Source organism: Otolemur garnettii, unplaced genomic scaffold (assembly GCF_000181295.1).
Source record: "Otolemur garnettii isolate 467f Iridium unplaced genomic scaffold, OtoGar3 scaffold00018, whole genome shotgun sequence".
Lineage (NCBI taxonomy): Eukaryota > Metazoa > Chordata > Mammalia > Primates > Galagidae > Otolemur > Otolemur garnettii.
Genome location: NW_003852413.1, coordinates 19,243,786 through 19,264,347, shown reverse-complemented (window position 1 = coordinate 19,264,347; position 20,562 = coordinate 19,243,786). Strand labels below are relative to the sequence as shown.

The window sequence follows — 20,562 nt, the reverse complement described above, 5'->3', positions numbered from 1 at the left end:
TTTTTTTTTTTTTTGAGACAGAGTCTTATTTTGTCACCCTCAGTAGAATGGCATGTTGGATTGGTAAGCGGCTGTTGTCCCAGCTACTTGGGAGGCTGAGGCAAGAGAATGGGCTAAGCCCAAGGTTGAGGTTGCTGTGAGCTGTGATGCCACAGCACTCTACCAAGAGACTCTGTCTCAAAAGAAAAGAAAAGAAAAGAAAAACTCTATAATCATCTTCAGAGATTCAGAAATGGTATGAAAAAGAATTAGAGAAGGAAAGAGCTTTTGGCAAACAGAATTGGAAAATAAAACACAGAGAATCTCCCCAGAAAGTGGAACCAAAATATCAAGACAATGTGAGAGAAAAGGATCAATTGATGGTCTGATTCTGAATTTTAGAAAGGAGATCCAGAAAGAAGAGAGAGGGTGGAGAAGAAAAGAGAAATCAAAATTCCTGTGGGATGAAGGATATCATTGGCTTAAAAGGGCTTACTGAATTCCCAGCACCACCAATGTCAAAAGATCTTTGCTGTGAAAGTCAATTACACCATTAGCAAAGAACTCTAACATGCTTTTAAAATGGAAAAACCAGTCACCCGTGAGAGGAAGAAAATTATACTTGCAGTACAGTTAACAACACTGATTGCCTTTAAAAATTCTGAGGAAAAGGGGTTTTTACCTAGAATTTTATATCTAGCCAAACACTCTGACAATTTACCTTCACTCTCTATTTTATTTTTTAGAGATAGGGCCTTACTATATTGCCCAGGCTGGAGTGCAGTAGCTATTCACAGGTGCAATTATATCCCAACAGAGCTTCCAACTCCCGGGCTCAAGCAATTCTCAGAGCTGCTGGGACTTAGGTGCACATCACAGTGCCTGGTTACCTCCTTTTTCTAAGGAAATGATACAGTATTTGAAGATGTGCTGGAGCTAAATGAAGGTGTAAAACCAGAGACCCAGGAAGAAAATAGTGTGTACACTCCAAGGAAACAGCTAAGTCCCACATGTTAACTGAACAGAGGCCTATGACCAGTTAAGATTGGTGCAAGGCTGGGGATGATAGCTCATGTCTATAATCCCAGCACTTTGGGAAGCTGAGGTGGGAGGATCCCTGGAGGCCAAGATTTCAAGGTTATGTTAGCTATGATTGTAGCACTGTACTCCAGCCTGGGAGATGAAGACCCTGTCTCTCTCTCTCTCTCTTTTTTTTTTTTTTTGAGACAGGAGCCTCAAGCTGTCCCCCTGGGTAGAGTGCTGTAGCATCACAGCTCACAGCAACCTCCAACTCCTAGGCTCAAGTGAATCTCCTGCCTCAGCCTCCCAAGTAGCTGGGACCACAGGTGCCTGCCACAATGCCCGGCTATTTTTTGGTTATAGCCATCATTGTTGTTTGGTGGGCCTGGGCTGGATTTGAACCCGCCACCTTGGGTGTACGTGGCTGGTACCTTAGCCACTTGAACCACAGGTGCTGAGACCCTGTCTCTCTTTAAAAAAAAAAAAAATTGGCCCAGGTGCGGTGGCTCATGCCTATGATCCTAACACTCTGGGAGCCAAGGCAGGTGGATTGCCTGAGCTCACGAGTTCGAGACCAGCCTGAGCCAGAAGAGTGAGACCCTGTCTCTAAAAATAGCCAGGCATTGTGGTGGGGGCCTATAGTTCTAGCTACTTGGGAGGCGGAGGCAAGAGGATCCCTTGTGCCCAAGAGTTTGAGGTTGCTGTGAACTATGACACCATGTAACTCTACCAAGGGGAACAAAGTGAAACTGGGTCTACAAAAATTATTGGTACAGAAAGACAGTGGGTCCTGGGCATTAGGTCTGAAAAGAGAAAACCTGATAGAATGGTTGACTAGATAGAGAGGTTGAAGAGAACTAAAACTATGATAAAACTGAGTACAAGAAAAAGACAACTAGAAACTCTGGGAAAAACAGAACACTATACAGGAAAGACTAGGTGATTGTGGTACTGTGATTCAGGCTCTGCAGTGAATAGTAGTTATATAGTCACAATAATGTAAATTATTTAATTTCCAATTTTTATTAAAAAGTAAAAAAAAATTTAAAAGTGGGAAAGTCTCACTCTGTTGCCCAGGCTAGAATCCTGTGGCATCAGCCTAGCTCACAGCAACCTCCAGCTCTAAGGTTCAGGTGCTCCTCCTGCCTCAGCCTCCTGAGTAGCTGGGGCTACAGGTGCCCACCATGAGGTCTGCCTAATTTTTCTATTTTTAGTAAAGATGGGAGTCTTGGCTCGGTGCCTGTGGCTCAAGTAGCTAAGGCACCAGCCACATACACTTAAGGTGGCAGGTTCGAATCCAGTCTGGGCCCGCCAAAACAACAATGATGGCTGCAACCAAAAAGTAGCCAGGCCTTGTGGCGGGTGCCTGTGGTCCCAGCTACCTGGGAGGCTGAGGCAGGAGACTCGCTTGAGCCCAGGAGTTGGAGGTTGCTGTGAGCTGTGATGCCACAGTATTCTATCCAGGGAGATAGCTTGAGGCTCTGTCTCAAAAAAAAAAAAAAAGATAGAGGAGTCTCTTTCTCAGGCTGGTCTCTAATCCTAAGCTTAAAGGGATCCTCCTTCCTTGGCCTCTCAGAGTGCTAGGATTACAGGCATGAACCACCATGCCCAAGCCTATCCTCCACTTCTTCTTTCTTTTTTTTTTAGAAATGTATATTCAACTTTACTGCATTAGAAACCTTAATTTAAGGCACATGGTGACCATAATGCCCATTTCTTGAGTAGGCTTTGTCATCCCATGACCCACATACACACTGTGTTGGAAGAAAGACCTTAAAATGTGAAACAAAGAACAATGAGAATAGGACACTGAATATTTCACCCTTTCCCTCCCTACGGTCAACCTACACACTTCTTCAACTGCTATCCAAATATAAAGGAGCTCTCACGAAGAGAAGCTGAACACCAAATAAACCAAGCATATGACACTCAATGCCAAAGGAACCCTTGGCAGATGTTTAGGAAGTAAGGTTGAAAACATCTCCCAACAGCTGAAGTTGCATACAGCCCAAGTCCCCATCTAAGAGATGTCAGAGCCACACTGTTGAGGACAACAAAGCACACAGCAGACACTGGGAAGAAGAGTAAGATCACTCCATCTCACAGGCAAAGGCAACCCATGCACTCCTGTGCATTAAATAGGCTCTTTTTCCTGGGCAAGGAGCATACTGTTGGACAGGTCCTTCCAGGTGCAGTAACAGTTCCCTACAGACACCAGTGCTCAGCTTGCCAACTAAGAAATGGGACTGATATGTTTAAGTTAGTGTTCCAAGGTATGGCCAACTCAAGGGAAGTCTTTATCACACTCCTCTGGATGTGAAGGCCCTTGGGGGGCTCTGTGTTGGTGACTTCTCAGCTGACTCAGCTGACTTTTGGTGATCCATGAGCTCCCAGGCAATAGGCTCTCCAGTCAGCCCCCCCAGGACTCCATCAGTTTTAACAAAGATGGAGAGCAGGGTCAGCCCTGCCCCCAAAAGGTAGAATCAGGCTTCATGGCTGAAAGGATCCTGCTCCTTTGCAAAGCAGCTTTTGGGGGACCTCTGGATCCTCGAGAAGAAAAAGCCAGAAGCGACTCACTTTTGGTCGCTGGAGTCATGCAAGAGTCGAGGGGAAAGTGGGCCAACGAGCAGCAGTGCAGGACCACCACAGACACAGCTCTCAAAACCCAACAGTACAGCCCTGTCCTCCATTTCTTACCTCAAGTTCATATCCTGCTGATCTAGGCTCTCACCTGGCTAAGAGTTCTGCTTTTTTCCCGTCTCTCATTTTGTTATCCTTCCAATCTTCATCCCCATTCACCCACCATCTTTTCAGCCAAATTAGAAACCCAGGTCGCTTGTGATTCCCCCTCACTTTTGCAGCTCCTGACCTCCCCACTTCTCTGCTGACCTTATTCATGCCCTTTTACCCTCACTGCCTCCCTCCTCATCTCCCAGCATCAGAGCAACACACACCTAGGACTTCCTACCCATGGGCACTCGATGCTGAGTGCTCTGCCACAGTTCATCTTCACAGCTCCCCTCTGCACAGATGGCCACCACTTTCTTCTCAATGATGAGGAAATGTACATAAGGTCCAGAGCTATTAAGAGCAACACATGATCCGAACCTGTCTGGTTCCAAACCCCATGATGCCACTCATTGTGCTATCAACTCTCTTTAGGGCTCCAGGTGACCACTGCAAACACGTTCTTCAACAAGGCTTCTCAGTGACCCCAGAGTGAGCCTGCGACTTCTAGTCATGCCCAGATTCTAGTGCAGCCTCAAAGATCCAGCCTGGGGTGACTCTGCTATTGTTTTTAATTTCTTGGCATCCAACTCCCTACCCCTTGCCCCAAGTTCAAGCCACTCTAGAGCACATGGCCTTTTGTGCCTCTGTGCCTTCTTTGCACATGCTATTTCTTATACCTAAAGCCCTCTTCTGGCAGAATCCTACTCATGCCTGAAAGCCCAACTCAAATCACCAGTGTCATCTGCAGTGTGACAGACAAACCTAGTTGTCCAGCCTACATTGTAACTTGTTTAGTCAACACATCAGGCTCAGGGCCTAGCACAGACCCCTGAAAGGGGTGCAGTAATTACAGGAGAGATATTAGGTGTCTGTGTTAAATTTGTTACCCCACAAATTTCACAAAGGGGAGAAGCTGCTCTGCAGTTGATTTCTAAGTCTTTTTAATGCTAGTCCCTGACCTGGGAGAGATGATCCCCAAAAGAAAGCTCCATTTCAGCAGGGATCTGAACCCCTCCATGGGAAGAGGAGACTCAGGGCACTGAGGTGAAACATCTTTTGTTCATGGGAACGATTAGTCTACATGCACCAAAGGGCACTCAGCATCTTTTGCTGCATACTGTTCCTCCCTGAAAAGCTTCACGCATCAACCAGGGGCAATTGGACGTGATTATTGGGATCATCTGCAGGGGTGGTAATTCACTGCACAAGGTCGCTACTTCCTCTGTGGGCCTGGAACCTCACCAAGAACCGGCTGAAAGTGCAGCCTTTTAACCCCAAAGTGTGCACGCGTGCCAGTGCACACGTACGTGTGCATGGTGCGGGCTAAGGCTGCGAGCGACAGTCCGGGTACAAGGGATGGTTTGGCTGGGGTTGTGGGGTTAGGAAGTTTGGGACAGGGGGAGGAGCCCCGGGCTGATTCCTGGCCGTCCCCTCTGCGCACCTCCCTCCGCCCCTCCCCGGCCCCTCCCCCTCCAACCCCCAGCCCCGCGCACCTCCCTCCGCCCCCTCCCCCCGCCCCCCGTCCCCGGGCACCCCGCCCCGCTCCACCGCGGGCCCGCCCTCTCCCACCTGTTACCCCCATGCTGACCGAGGCTCTGTCTGGGAGGCGGGGAGCGGGCTGGTGGCTGCTGCCCCTCCGCCTCCAGTGCGCTCTTTGGCTGGGGAGTTGGGACACTGGAGATGCCAGGGGCTGCCAGCGCCTGTGATGTTGGCGCCTCTATGACGTCCCTACCGCGACATGGCCGTCCGGAAACCGCGCTCTGGATTCCCGAGCGAGTGCAGCGAGGGAGTCGTCCTCTGAAGGCTGCCGGCCTGCAGCCAGAACCCCTTCTTACCCGAAAACCTCGGGTCCCTCGGGTCCTGCCGCAGGCCCAGAACCGTGAGGAGCGCAGCCACGGGTAAGCCCGGCGCCTGCGGGACTGGGTTGTGCACCTGCCCTGCACACGCCAGGCACAAGGCCACTGCCCGGTTTTGGGCCCACGAGCCTTAAAAGGACGTGTTGGATCAATCCAAGCGCACGTGGCACATTCACGGCTCTCTGCACAGCAGTAGAGGTGTGGAGCCAGATTAGACAAGGCCTCCTGTGGGTTCCTGCCCCATGACCAAGGAGCTCATTCCCAGAAAGTCATTCCTGACCCCATGCAGGCACTCTGCAGGCATCTGGAAGAGGCAGGAGTCCAGGCCCACACCCAGAGCAATTCCCGGGAAACCACGCCTCAGGAGCAAGGGGCGGGAGGGAGTATGGTGCACACTCCCCACCCACACCTGGTCACTACCCAGTGCCCCATCCATGTCCCTCTGGTGTTCTGGGCTGTCCGACAATGTGTGCAGGCTTTGGTGTGTCTTTTCCCTTCTCTGGGCCTGCGGTGTTTGGCCAGGGACCTCCCTGTGCCACTGGGCGGGGCATTCTGGTCAGAACGGATAGCATCCCTGGGAGGAGGGGTGGGAAAGAGCAGCCCCACTGAAGGGTTGAGGCAGTACTTGCCCAATACAAGGGGAAGACTTGAAAACATCCCAAGAAGGCGAAGGAAGTCAGCTGTTAGGGTCACTTAGTGAGCAAGCAGGAGACGCCCATGGCCTAGAAATACTTGTCTTCACCCCAAACTTTATTGCTTAACAAAGAGTTCTCTATATCCCCCATTCTGCAGTACCAAGGCTGCAGTTCTTTACATGCTGGGTGGGGTCTGTTCCTGGGAGCAGTCTGTCTTGATGCAAACAGTTGGACACAGGCTACCTTCTTTTTTTTTGAGACAGAGCCTCAAGCTGTCCCCGTGGGTAGAGTGCTGTGGCATCACTCACAGCAATCTCCAACTCCTGGGCTCAAGTGAGTCTCCTACCTCCACCTCCCAAGTAGCTGGGACCACAGGCACCGGCCACAACGCCCAGCTATTTTTTTTGGTTGCAGCCATCATTGTTGTTTGGCGGGCCCAGGCTGGATTCAAACCTGCCACCTTAGGTGTATGTGGCTGGCGCCTTAGCCACTTGAGCCACAGGCGCCGAGCCAACACGGGCAACCTTCACAAGATGTGGGGACGAGCTTTTTCCAAGGAGTCTCAGTGTCCCCTGCCCCCAGTGATTCACAGTTGATTTAATGCTACATGAGTCCTGAGCAGTTTCTCCCCACCCCCAGGGAAGAGGCTGGGCTGGGATAATGAGGAAGGGGTGCTCGTTTTAGAGAAATCAGGAAAAGGGTTCACAAACATGTGGGCAGGTCAAGACTGTTACTCCACCTCCTTGTCTGCTGTGCTCACACAGACCCACTGACCCACCCTGGTAGAGGGTGGCTGTGAAAGTGCTTTGAGGTCATCAGAGTGCAAAGTGTCACTGACAGTGCCCTATAATAGGGGCAGGGCAGGGGGAGTGTGATGTCCAGCTGCGCTCCTGGGGAGCTGGCATGTGGGTGTTGACAGTGGGGCCCAGGGCACAGGCACACCTACACCCTCTGCTTTCTTTAGCATCTGTCATGCCTCATCCACAGACCATTCCTGTCACCCTTCACCTTTACTGATGAGAGAACTGAGTGACAGCTAGTCCGTGGTAGTGCTGGGCCTGCTGCTCTAGGGTGGAGCAGGGCCAGCAGCACAGGAGCACACACTGGGGACTGAAAACCACTTAAACACCTCCTTTGGTCCCTGGCTGAACCAGAGTTCAACTCAGGACCTGTATTGCAACACCCTGAGAAGTGTGGTGTATTTCACCACGGAGACTTCCCAGTGTCAGTCATTCTTTCCTCCTAGATCTAAAAGGGAATTAGGTGACTAGGAACCCAGGGGTAGGCACACCTGCTGCCCTGGTCCTGCACCAGATGTGGTGTGGGCCCTTAGATCCTCGACACCCTCACAACTGCCTGGCGGCCACAGGGCCATCCAAGCCAGAAGCTGCTCTCCCCTGAGTGGCAGCAAGTGGTCACTGATCCAAACAGGCCAGGCCAACTCGACTGGAGCAGGGCAGAGAAGATCCTCTTCATTCCCTGAGGAAGAGTCCTGCCTTCCTCCTTGTCTCCTCACATGGGCGGAGTGTTCTCCTGGTGGGCAGGCCTCAGGTGGGAAATCCCGGGAGGCATGCTGCTTGCCGCTACTTCCCTGCTGCCGCCTCTGGTCCCAGGCTGAGCCTGTGTCTCAGGGTATTAGGGAGCTGCTGCCGGCAGAGCGGAGCCACCGGTGAGAGGTAGGGCTAGGGCCTATTCTCCAGCTGGCCGTGTTTGACTCTCCAGCTCCAGGCGAAGCTGCCATCAGGGGCCAAGGTGCACTGCAGGTCAATGCCCGAGTCTGGCACCTCCATGTCATAGCGAACAGGCTCCCCATCTTTGGTTACCAAGCTGAAGGCTGGAGCTGGGATCTGCAGGTGGAGCAAATCAGGGAGTGAGAGTGGCATGGGGCTCAGAAGCCACCCGGAAGTGCAGACATCCCACTCCAGCAATGTGGGCAGGCCTTAGGGCACTGTCTACCTATCATTCTGAGGTCTTGGAAAATCTGCCTGGCCCAAGTACAGGTCCTGAGAACCTCTCAATCACCATTGCCAGTCTTGCCCTGAAACTCTTGGAGGCATCTGAAGCCATGTCCAACTGTTTCCTCAGATGCCATTTTTTCTATGCAAAAGCCATCTTCCTGGAGGGCAGGGCTAGGTATTCTGGCTTCTGGGGAGTCTGCCCTACATGTGTACCTGTCTCCTTACCTGGCTGCTGATGCCAGTTGCGATGTCTCCCACCTTGACCCGGTGGAAGTCTCGAATGTGCAGGTGCTCACCATTGAGAGACTGTATTTGGACTTTCACGCCTAGAAAGCAGGCAGGACGACAGTCAGGACAGTGGTTGCTGGCTCCCTAAGGAGCAGGGCCCTGTCAGGGGCTGGGGGAACCTTTACTAAAGAGTCACTATTTAGAGGGGAGGCTGTGATGAAGCAGCAGAGATGAAATTTAGGCTGGAGCAGCTTTAATATTACACACCCGTGAGTTCTTCCTGGCTGTCAAAGCCTGGAATTTGCTTGCACATTGCCACAAGCTAAGGTTGGTTCCTTAGGGAATAGAATTCCAACCTGGTTGCAAAGCAGAAAGGAACTGAACACAAAGACTCTGAAATGAGATTGTGGGAACTTTCTTCCCTGAGCTGAAGCAGCCCTTGGCCAGGTCATGGGGGCCTGATGTCATGAGTCCTGCTGGCCCAGGGGAGGGCCAGGAAGCTGACAGCTAATGAAGCCCTTATTCTAGCAAAATCATAACATAACCTATGCAACCAAGCTTGGAAATTAAGAAATTATATGTTGTCTTTATCATCTTCTGACTTCAAATACCAGAGAAGGTATTTCCATGAAATTGCCATGTTCTTTTTTTTTTTGAGACAGAGTCTCAAGCTGTCACCCTGAGTAGAGTGCTGTGGCATCACAGCTCACAGCAACCTCCAACTCCTGGGCTTAAGCGATTCTCTTGCCTCAGCCTCCCATGTAGCTGGGACTACAGGCACCTGCCATAACACCTGGCTATTTTTTGGTTGCAGCCATCATTGTTGTTTGGAGGGCCCGGGTTGGATTCGAACCCGCCAGCTCAGGTGTATGTGGCTGGTGCCTTAGCTGCTTGAGCCACAGGTGCTGAGCCAATTGCCAAGTTCTTGATTAAAATGCTTCTGGATCCTATTCTTTTTTCCCTTCAGAAGACATTAATCACCCAGTTTCTTACTCCAGGCTGTGATAGACTGCTCTCCTCCCCAGGCTCAGGGGCCTTCTGGTCCTTCCGTGCCCCATCAGGAGAGGCTCATGGGCCCAGGTGACTTCCTCTGCCTTTCCCCACTAATGCCAGGGGAAGAGGGACATGACCCCCCTCAACGATTCCTTAGTCCCAGGCAGGTCAGCTGCTGTGGGGAACTGTACCATTGAAGTAGCTTGGGGTGTCAGTGGGCCGTCCCCGGGCTAGCACCATGTTCCAGCTGGAGCTCCGAGCCTCTGCTTGGCTGCTCCAGGAGTGTACCCCGGAACTCAGTGTGTCCCTTGAACTCTGTGAGGCCTTTGATGGGTTCTGAAACAAGAGGGGCACAGACTCAGGCCACCATCCCTGGCTTTGATCTCACTGGGACAAAGGGGTCCTGTGTCCTCTCCTGGATAAAGAGCTGCTCATGGCCCATGCTGGGGGAGGGTGAGGAGCACTTCTGTGAGGGACCAAGGCCTACCCCCCACTCTACCCAGGAGCTAAACACTCCTAATACAGTAGCTGAATACTAATTCTCAGGAGTATTGAAAATGTGAAACCATGACCTGCCCCATGTACCCCAGTGAGTACCTGTCCCAGCAGGAAGGGGTGACCCCCACCATCCTCCCTTCACCCATGACTTGCATAGCCCAGCCACATGCTCTGTGTCAGGGCTGGGAAAGCCACATCCCTGGAGCCATGGCAGACTCACTTTCTCGCTGTCATCTGACAAGGAGAGGCTGTCGATGCTGAGGCAGGAAAGAATCTGCTCCTGCTCCTCCAGAGAAAATGGCTGGGACAGGCTGTTCAGGAATAATTCTGCGGGGAGAAGTAGATACACTGAAAGGCCTGAGGAGGCTGGCTGGCTGGTCGGGGACCTCCCACACTCTGTCCCTGCCCTGGGCGGGGGCTGAGGGCCACAGCTGCAGAGGCCCCTACCTATTTCCAGCTGCTGCAGCTCCTGCTCAGGGAAGGCTGCTCTCCGCTCTGGTGAACTGGGGTTTCTGGCAGGGGCCGGGTCCAGGGATGACAGAGGCAAGGGTTCCCATATCCCAGACTCCTCCTTGCTCAAGGGCAAAGTGGGAGACTTGTTCGGCTCTGGGGGCTCTGGTGGCAGAGGAGGCTGAAGCTGAGGGGCCCCGGCTGTTGTGTTTTCAGCTGGCTGGGGCTCTGTGTGTGCTGGTGAGAGCTCCCTCGGCTGGGCATGTAGGGTCTGGTGGTGATTGGCTTGGTTTGGCGGTGGGTGTCTTGGTTCTTTATATTCTCCCCTCCAAGGGCTCTTCAGACCTCCCACTATGAAAGAGAGAGCATAAGTGGTGAGATGGGACTGTGCTACACACAGACGCCAGAAAAGGAAGGGCCTCTTCCAGTGGAGGAGAGCTAGAGGAGGGCAGAGACAGGGGACCCTGCCGGGGCCACTACAGGAGACAATTTAGGAGGGCAGTGTTCAATAAGATGGTCACACATAACAGGTGTAGGACCCTATTTCATCCTTTCATTCCATTTTCCTTCTAGGTATCAGTAGCAAATTCAAATCTATAGAAACAGCTCTGGAGAAGGACTTTGTTAATAGGAAGGAGAAAACTTAAAAACAGCTCAGGCAACACTAACTCAGAGTTCCCAGGAAAACTGGCCTCCCTGACTGGCTAACTCCGTGACCCGGTGATGACAGTTGGTGCCTCCCAACTGTACCATTTTTCTGTGTGTGCATGGGCGGGGGTGAGGGGGATTTCAGCCTGGGGGCCATCCTTGTCATTGGCTTTATTTATTTTTCATTCCTATAACCACTGCCCGCCCCCTGCCCACCCCTCAGGTGACATTCTATTATGTTCGATGTATTACTTCTACCCCCATTACTTTTGAATCAATTGTATTCCTGTAAAATGTGTGTTTTCATTGATCAATTTTTAATTTACAAAAAAGATATTATGCTCTAGGTTTTGTTCTGTTGGCTCTTCTCAGCACTGTGGTTTTATGACTGCTCCTCGGTGCTCCCCAGGTCACCCCTACTTTCTGTCTCTCCACTCCCACAAATGAAGCTGCAGTGCAGGCCCTCTGGTGTGCCCCTTTATGGATCTGGGGGTGCTCCTTTGGCAGCGCACCCAGAAATGGAGTACTTCAGTCCCAGTGTTCAGATATCAGCCTGAGTGTGGCCAGGTGACCTCCAGAGTGGCTGCAGCCTTCTCCATGTTGCCCCCAGTGGTGCCTCCAGGGTCCAACTTCCCCACATCCTCACCAACTTTGGTGCTACCAACTTTTCTGCTTTTTCCTAGTCAAATGGCCGTGGAGTGGTATCTGCCTGTATTTTGTAATCTCTGATTCCTAATAAGTTTGAGCCCCCTTTACATGTATAACCCTTTTCCACATTTCTGGGGTACTGCCTCTGCATCAAGGCCCAGCACTAGGCCTTGTACTCACACCACCACAATCTCCCCAACTGGTGTCCTTATACTCTAGGTGGGGAAACAAGGCTCTGAGAGGGTGAATACTTTACCCTGCCACCTCTTTGAGCCCATGGCTGTCTGCCCGCTGGGGGTTCTCACCTTGCTGCAGTGCCTGGCTGACCTTCCCCCCCAGCTCCACCGCAGATGCTCGGTGGACGGGCTCTTTCCTCAGCCCCTCATGGATGGCCTGGGCGGTGAGAGGGGCACAGGAAGGTGGGATCTCCCTCACAGGTGGAGGCTCACTGGCAATCTGGGGAGCAAAAGGCAATAGGTCCCTGTCATTCCCTTGTACCCAGCTTCCTGTTCTTGCTTTCTGCCCATCCCCTCTACCTCCCTAGGCTGTGTTGGGGTCTGTCACAAAAAATGGAGAGGCATGGACTAGAGTGAGGGCTAGCACTTTATCTAGTAAAGGATCCAGATGAGATAGGCTGGACCCAGGCAGCAAGATGCCATAGGGTCTAGGCCCAGCCTGTCAGGAGGCAGGTGGAGGTGGCCCAGGTATGGCCAGAAGAGAGTTCTCACCTGCTATCAACTCTAGTGCCTCAGCTGGGATTTCCCCTCGGGCCCCAGTTTTGGGTTGCAAGTATTTTTATCAGAATCTCATATATAATGAAGCCTCCCCTGCTCACATGTACCTGCAGCTTGCATTCCAGGGCCCTGCAGACTTCCCATCCTGGCCACCCCGGACCCGTCACTGACCTTGAGGCAGAGCGGCCCCCGGAAGTACTGCGTCCAAGGGTGGCAGCCATTGAGCATGTGCAGCATCATGCAGCAGCTGCTCCAGATGTCCACCTTGGCATCACAGGGCTTGCCCAGCACCACCTCGGGAGCCATGTGCGTCTCCGTGCCGGGGATATAGTCCCCTGAGAAGTGGGTGAGATGGAAAGTCACCTGTGAACTCTGATGGACAAGAGCCTTGGCAATGCCCACCCCAGATAATTCTTGGCGTACCCTGAATTTATCTCTGTTAAAGAACTTTAAATGCAGAAACAAAACCTCTAAGTCAAACTTGCTGGGGAGGAGCTGAGTCAGGGACTCTGCTGGGGACACGTATAAAGAAGGATCATCTATGACATGGGCTCTGCCCTTTGAACTAAATCCTTAAAGTGCTGGTTTTCTTCTCTCTTCCTCCCTCCCTCTCCACCTCCCTCCCTTCCTTCCTCTGTTTTGAGACTATCTTGTGCTGTTGCCTGACCTAGTGTGCAGTGGTGTCATCATAGCTCCCTGTAACCTCCAACTCCTGGGCTCACCCCATCCTCCCACTTTGGCCTCCCAAAGTGCTAAGATTACAGGCATGAAAGACCACACCTGGCCTAAAGTACTTCTTAAAAATGGGAAAGGGGGGGTGACGTCCGTAGCTCAGTGGGTAAGGCGCTGGCCTTAAACCCAGGCTGGCAGGTTCCAACCTGGCTCAGGCCAGCTGAACAACAATGACAACTGCAACAACAACAGCAAAAAAAAGCCGGGCGTTGTGGTGGGCACCTTTAGTCCTAGCTACTTGGGAGGCTGAGGCAAGAGAATCGCTTAAGTCCAAGTGTTTGAGGTTGCTGTGAGTTGTGGTGCCATGGCACTCTGCCCAGGGCAACATAGTGAGACTCTGTCTCAAATAAATAAATAAACAAAAACCAAAAAACAGGGAAGGGTCTGGACAATGAAAATTAAGTTATAGAAGACAAAATTACTGTATGATAGTCCTGAAATATTAGTAAGTAAAAAAAAACATAATAGAAAGCTTTTATGCATAGAAGACTGGAAAGCTTGATGGCAGATGGTAACATTGTTTTTTCCCCCCGTTGATTTGTATTTAAGATTTTTTTGCTTATCTCCACTGCAAAAAAAAAAAAAAAAAAAAAAATAGAAAAAGTATTACTTTTATAATAAGAAAAAAAACCCACTAAAGTTATTTTAAGGTGGAGGTCAGGTTGCCCATGTTCAATTTATGGCTTTAAGATTAACCAACACAGCTCTTTAACAACAATACACAATCAGATAGTTCTAAAAGTTTTTTTTCCTTTGGGCGAAATGAAATCATTTTATGTTTAATGCCATAAATGAAAAAGGCAGGGCACAAAATTGTGTTATAACAGCCTTAACTAGGCCCAGGAAAAAACAATCAAATTATCTGTGATAAAATATTCATGATTATCTTTCTGGGCAAGAGGAATGGTCAGAATTCTTTTCTTCCTTCTTTTTTATATACTTCACTCTGTACTAGCCAAATATTTCACATTGGGGATAGGTTTTTGTTTTTTTTTTTTTTTTGAGACAGAGTCTCACTATGTCACCGTGGCTGGAGTGCTGTGGAGTCACAGCTCACAGCAACCTCAGACTCTTGGGTTTAAGCGATTCTCTTGCCTCAGCCTCCCAAGTAGCTGGGACTACAGGCACCGCCACAATGCCCAGCTATTTTTTGGTTGCATTTGTCATTATTGTTTGGCAGGCCCAGGCTGGGTTTGAACCTGCCAGCTCCAGTGTATGTGACTGGCGCCCTAGCTGCTGAGCTATAGGTGCTGAGCCAGATTATTTTAATAATTAAAAAAGAGGAGTTAAAAATATATATTTCATTAGCTACAGAGCCCAGGCCTCTTGGATAGCCTGTCCACTGTGCTTCTGGCCCACTATGGTCAGAGAGGTGGGATAGCTAGGGACCCAGACCAGCAACACAAGCTCCCCCAAAAAGGCTCCACAAAATGGGGCACAGGGGAGGGCATAGGGGCTCCAAGGCAGAAGGTCTGGAACCTAGGGAGAGTAACCCAGTCTTTTCATTCTCTTCCTTATGAGAAGAGTACCAGAAATGAGTACCTGGGGTGAGCATGGTGGCTAATGCTTATAATCCTAGCATACTGGGAGGCTGAGGTGGGAGGACTACTTGAGCTTAGGAATGTGAGACCAGCCTGAGTAAAGACTGTCTCCACAAAAAAATAGAAGAATTAGTTGGGCGTGGTGGTGGAAAGTGACTATAGTCCCAACTCCTTGGGAGGCTGAGGTTGGAGGATATCGCTTGAGGCTAGGAGTTAGACGTTGCAGTAAGCTATGATCAGGCCACTGCATTCCAGCTTGGGTGATAGAGATAGACTCTATCTCAAAGAAAGCAGAAAAAAATCACCTGACATCCATTATCACATTGACACTAACAACAAAAGCCTGATAATCACCCAGGGTGGTTGCAGGGCTTAAATACATGGATAGACATAAAGTGCTGGCATCTCTTAATCCCACTGTGGAAAGCATGGAAGGCATGTGGCTGGTGCATCATGCGGAGGGACAGCGGGGGCCCTTACCTGTGAGCAAGGCCTTCCCCAAGCCATCAGGTTGAAGGCACATGGCATGGCCAAAGTCGCAGAGGGCTGCACGGCTCCCGTCGCTGGACAGGAGCACGTTGTCAGCTGTCATGCCGACACCAGGGAGGAAGAGGAATAGATGAGTCATGTCAGGCCCCAGCCCACCCTGGATTGGCTTGGCCTCCAGTGAGGCAACTTTCTGGCTGTCCCTATACAGCAGCTGCTGCTTCTGATTAGTTTCATTAGTCATGGAAGAAGGGAGGAGGGAATGGGCTCAGGGTAGAGGCAGGCAGCAGGCAGGATCTCTGAGGTGAGGGGACAGGAGCAGGGTTTACTCCCTGGGGTGCTGCCCCAGCCCTTTGCTAGGGTTCTATGTGGGTGCCATCTACTAGAAATTACAGTGCCAGTCTGAGGGCTTAGAGAACATTACCTCCCCACTGGGCACAGCCCTGTCAGCCTGACTCAGGCCCTACCACTAGAGTGAGCAGGGAGGGCCCAGAAGAACTTGGAGGAAATAAGGCAGGATGGCGTGAGGGAAAAGCCCACTGGGGACCAGGGCCATGGTGGCCTGAGCCTCACCTTTGACATCTCCATGCAGAATTCTTCGTGTGTGGAGGTACTGCAGTCCCTCCAGGGCCTGGCCCAGGTAGTAAAGGGCCCGGTCCTCTGGCAGACAGCCCTTCTGCTTTATTAGCTGACCCAGGGAGCCACCTAGGAGATCAATGGCCAGTTTTTACATGGGGCTTTCCCAGGCCTCCAATCCAGCCAAGGGCAGGTGGTGGGAAAGCAGGCCTACCCTGCAGATGTCACAGGGGCAAGAGGTTAAAAACAAATTGATCTGCTACCAAGGCCAATCTGGGCAAGACTGGGGGAAACTCTCAGCCCTGAATTCTCAGGGAGAATGAGATCTGGTTCCTTACCTTCTAGCAGCTCCATGAAGATATTAATCCAAGGACCTTCCTTCACAGCGCCATACAAAGGGACAATTCTGGGTGAGGTCAACCCTGCACATACCATCAACTCCTCTGCGCGAAACACTTCGACTCGTACCTGAAAGGGCCCAGGGGTGGCTATGAGTCAAGGTGAGGGCACCAGGGCTGGTTCCCTGTCAGGAGCCTGGTGCTCAATACACAGAGGCTGCTGATGTTCCCAGTTCCTGGCCTGGTGGCCTGCTGGACCCTCAGGGACTAAATGGTGTACCCCATGCCCTTGGCGTCAAGGGCACGTTCTTGTACTTTATTAAAGTTCTACAGTGCTGACCATGTGCAAAGTCACTCACAGTCACACAAAAACTACATTCCTTATTCAGGCTCCTGGAATGTTGCCCACCCTCAAATCTGCCAAACGTCGAACATTTATTTTACCTAGCCCGAATGTCTGGCAATGGGACATGGGCCTTTTGTTTATTAACATCTACCTTCAGAAGCTGGGTTTCTCCCAGCACTTTCTTAACTCCTACTATATTTGTCTCTCCCAGAAGACTAAAGTGTCCAAGTAGACAGGGCGCTGTTTATTGTGTTTGCAGCTGTTTCCCCAAATCTGGGCACATAAAGAGGCTTCTGGGAGGGGTTTGGACAAGGCAGGTCTAGGATCATTTACTCCTTTCTATAGAGACCAGCAGCTTGGCAGGAAGAATTAGGCCTAAGATACAAACATCTTGAACAAGGCAGCATACTTCCCATCAACATGTGTTTCCAATGCAAATTGTAGGACAGTGGTATCTGCTCCTGGATAGGGTGAAGATTTGGAAGGAGCACCAGTTGGAACTCAGTCGCAACTCAGGAAGAGTAGCACCCCACTTCTTCCAGCTCACAGAAGAGGAGAGGATTAAACGAACTTTTTTTTTTTCAGACAGAGTCTCAGCTCCTTTCTGTTGCAATTGTCATTGTTATTTAGCTGACCCAAGCTGGGTTCGAACCTGCCAGCCTTGATGTATGTGGTTGGCATCCTACACACTGAGCTATGGGTGCCACCTAAACGTGCTTCTTAATGAACACTGAACTGCTTCTGCCAGTTCTCATGCAGGCCTTGAGTGGTATCGCCAGGGGGCGCCAGTAGTAACAAGTAGCCTGGCGAGATGGATCAGGAACCTCCCCACAGTTTCCTTTGGAGACTTGCTGACTTGGCAAACAGGAGCTCTGCCCATACTGGGCTTTTGGACTTTTGCCTATTAGTGGAGAATGCGTGTCTTCTGGTTACTTAATATCTAGTTTGGTCAATAACCTCCCACGAACTTTGACTCTGTGTTTCCCTCTCTAAAAAAGGCCCTTGAATCTGAGTGGGAACTAATTCACTAATAGGACTGGCCCTAGCCAGTGTCTTCAACATCACCATCTGGGACTGTGAGCTAAAGCACCCCAGGACACCACAGAGAACTCAGAAGGACACCAAATGGATATGTGGAGGGAACAGCCACACTCACACCACATAAACTGCTGGCTAGAGACAGTTCAGCTTCAACATCCAGTCACACTACGTTCCTTCTGATGATTTATCTTTATGAAGCTCAACTCCAGGGCTGCTGGCCATTTGACCTCCTGAAGGCCTTTCTGGCTCAGCTGCTGTGCCTTTGCTCAGGAGGGTGCGTCCCCAGGCTGCTTCCCTCCGAGCTGCCTGCATGCTTGATGTGGGGACCACTTTTCCCTCCTTGAACTCTCCCTTCTTCTTGTTCTTCTTCTTCTTTTTTTTTTTTTTTAGTATTATCTATTTTATTCCATCGGTAAAAAGGGACGCTTGCAATTCTCTAAGTGCTTTTGAAGATGCCAGGAATATAAACTACGAGAAAGGGACTAATACAGTGCCGAGCACAGAGACCTCCTGTAAATATTAGAGGTCCCCTCATTTCACCACAGTGGTTGTGATGAAAATATTCTCTTCTTTGTCCTTGCTCCCTTTTAATCTAAACTTGTGTCCAGGGCTAAAGGCTGTTCACCTCTATCCTATATAAATATCTATTCCCATTACAACTTGAATTCCTTCAAGTAAGAAGGAATCTGTGAATTCTACATCCCTGTCCCCAGGCCCTGAAGAGGTTGGCACAGAGCAGGTACTTGGTGACAGCTGGGAAGCCTTGGCCAGGGCTGTACTATTCCAGATCAGTGGCAGAGCCAAAGTGGCTCCCAAAATGCCACGAGCAAGCCAAATGTTCTAAAATGAACGGTTCTTCACCTTCTTTGGGCCAGTGACCCCTTTGCAAATCTGGTAAATTATATGGACCCTTCTCCACCAAAAATGTGTGCATGCTCATACACACAACACACATTTTTGAATAAAGTTCCCTGAATTCATGGATCCTATGAATCCATCCACTAACCAGGATAAGAATTTCTACATTAGCAGTTAAAAAGTGCAAGAGAGTTGTATATGTATGTACCAATAAGGAAATCTGTCCTGAATATACCATTACATGAAAAGAACATGGTACAGAATAAATAGGATCTTTTTTTTTTTTTTTTGAGACAGAGTGACCCTTGGTCTGTTACCCAGGGTAGTGTGCACAGGTAACAGAACAAGCAACCCATTGCTTGTTAACAGCAACCTAACTCACAGCAACCTCAAACTCCCAGGCTCAAGTGATCCTCTTGCCTCAGCCTCCCAAGTAGCTGGGACTACAGGTGTGCACCACTACACCTGGATAATTTTTCTATTTTTAGTAGGGATGGGGTCTTGCTTTTCTCAGGCTGGTCTTGAACTCCTAACCTCAATTGATCCTCCTGCCTCAGCCTTGTAGTGTTAGGATTATAGGTGTGAGCCACCACATCCTGCTGGATCTCATTTTAATAGAAGAAACAACTAACATGTTCACATATTCATAAAAAGTCTAAAAAACATTTATGACAAAGGGCAGTTACCTCTGAGACTAGAAGTGGGGAAAAGGGAAATTTTAGCTTTTGGGGGTATCACTTGAATTCTTTTATAATCAATCAGTATCTGTTTGCAATTAAAAGATTAAACAAAAGCTTAAAAAATTAAAAAAACCCTGGATTAAACCCTGGACCCATGGGCAACTAGTATCTGGGCAAGGGTGTTCTAGAAGGGGGACCAAGGGAGTGCTGGTACCCCTTGGTGATACTACACAAGCTGGATTCTCCCTGGGGGACACTAAAGAACATGATTTGCTCTGACCCTATGCAGCCTGACCTCTGATCCCTGGTCCACCTCCCGGTCCCTACCCCTTAATCAGGGGACTGCTTCTTATGTAATCTTCCAGCTGAAAATCCTAAAGGTTATCACTGCCTTGAGAGAAAGGCGGGGCAATCTGCCCAACCAACAGCAGCTGTGTGGGCTGCAGAAGGGCTGTCTCCAGAGTGCCTCTAGGTGGCAAGCAGGTGGTTCTGAGAGTGGCCAGCTCTGGTGCTGGGAAGTTCATGCCTTGTGTTAGGACCTCTCCCAACTGCCTTCTTGGGGGTGGGGTGAGAAATGGAGTATTTTCCTCTTCCACTATATTAGGGTTGTTTACCTTGTTGCCCAGGACTCTGAGGACCTCAGCAGGGGAACAGCTGAGAAGCCCAGTGACTAAGCTCCCAGCACTGGGTGCCCATCTCTAGGACACTTCACACTCTCTCGCCCTCCTCCCACTTCTCAGGAGGGACAGCTGAACCTTCTCTGGTAGCCTGGGGAGGAGAACTGCAGCTGAGTGGGGGCAGGCACGTGGCCTTGGCATTCAAGTGGAAGATTAAGATCATGGCTGGCAAGAACTCAGCACAAAGATTCTGTTGGTGGGGGATGATGAGGGTGGAGCTTGCTCATTTGTCACAGTGTGTCTAAACTTTGGGGTAATGCCTACAGGTAGTCCCCTCCCTTGTCCCACACCTCTGGCCCTAGTTCAAATCTGGGAAGCCAGGTTTATTCACATCACAGTTGGATCCTCACCCCTTAAGGCCACAGGCACCCATGGCAGTGGTGGCAGTGTTCATTCGTTTTTTTGTTTTTTTGTTTTTTTTGAGACAGAGTCTCACTATGTCCTCCTCAGTAGAGTGAGGTGACGTCACAGCTCACAGCAACCTCAAACTCTTGGGATGAAGTGATTTTCTTGCCTCAGCCTCCCAAGTAGCTGGAACTACAGGCACCGCCACAACGCCCAGCTATTTTTTGGTAGCAGTTGTCATTGTTGTTTGGCAGGCCCGGGATTGGATTCGAACACGCCAGCTCTGGTGTATGTGACTGGTGCCCTAACTGTTTGAGCTATAGGCACCAAGCCAGCTGTGTTCATTCTGCATGGGGCCTGAGTATGCTGGACCTGTCTGGTCTGGGTTGAATGTCCTTTATCTGAAATGGGTGGGACTAGAAGTGTTTTGGATTTCAGATTTTTTTCAAATTTTGGAATGTTTGTGTTATACTTACCAGTTGAGCATCCCTAATCCAGAAATTCAAAATACCCCAGTGTGCATTTCCTCTGAACATCATGTTGGTGTTCAGAACGTTTTTGAATT

At 50.2% G+C, this 20,562-nt stretch overlaps 2 protein-coding genes across 2 annotated transcripts in view; both read right to left on the bottom strand.

Moving 5' to 3' along the window:
* Positions 1 to 5,346, bottom strand: part of SPATA32 (spermatogenesis associated 32) — a 15,155-nt gene extending 9,809 nt beyond the window's left edge. Inside the window, exon 1 of the mRNA XM_023511185.1 lies at positions 5,299 to 5,346. Coding sequence (XP_023366953.1) covers positions 5,299 to 5,311 — 13 coding nt within the window. The 5' untranslated portion in view covers positions 5,312 to 5,346. The remainder of the gene's footprint in view (positions 1 to 5,298) is intronic.
* A 1,367-nt stretch (positions 5,347 to 6,713) lies between these two features.
* The window catches only part of MAP3K14 (mitogen-activated protein kinase kinase kinase 14), a 46,333-nt gene continuing 32,484 nt past the window's right edge, over positions 6,714 to 20,562 (bottom strand). Inside the window, exons 7-16 of the mRNA XM_023511224.1 lie at positions 16,051 to 16,180; positions 15,710 to 15,841; positions 15,131 to 15,235; positions 12,549 to 12,712; positions 11,949 to 12,099; positions 10,345 to 10,698; positions 10,118 to 10,224; positions 9,591 to 9,735; positions 8,404 to 8,504; positions 6,714 to 8,067 (exon numbers count right to left, since the gene is read on the bottom strand). Of these exons, the coding sequence (XP_023366992.1) occupies positions 7,903 to 8,067; positions 8,404 to 8,504; positions 9,591 to 9,735; positions 10,118 to 10,224; positions 10,345 to 10,698; positions 11,949 to 12,099; positions 12,549 to 12,712; positions 15,131 to 15,235; positions 15,710 to 15,841; positions 16,051 to 16,180 (1,554 nt within the window). The 3' untranslated portion in view covers positions 6,714 to 7,902. The remainder of the gene's footprint in view (positions 8,068 to 8,403; positions 8,505 to 9,590; positions 9,736 to 10,117; positions 10,225 to 10,344; positions 10,699 to 11,948; positions 12,100 to 12,548; positions 12,713 to 15,130; positions 15,236 to 15,709; positions 15,842 to 16,050; positions 16,181 to 20,562) is intronic.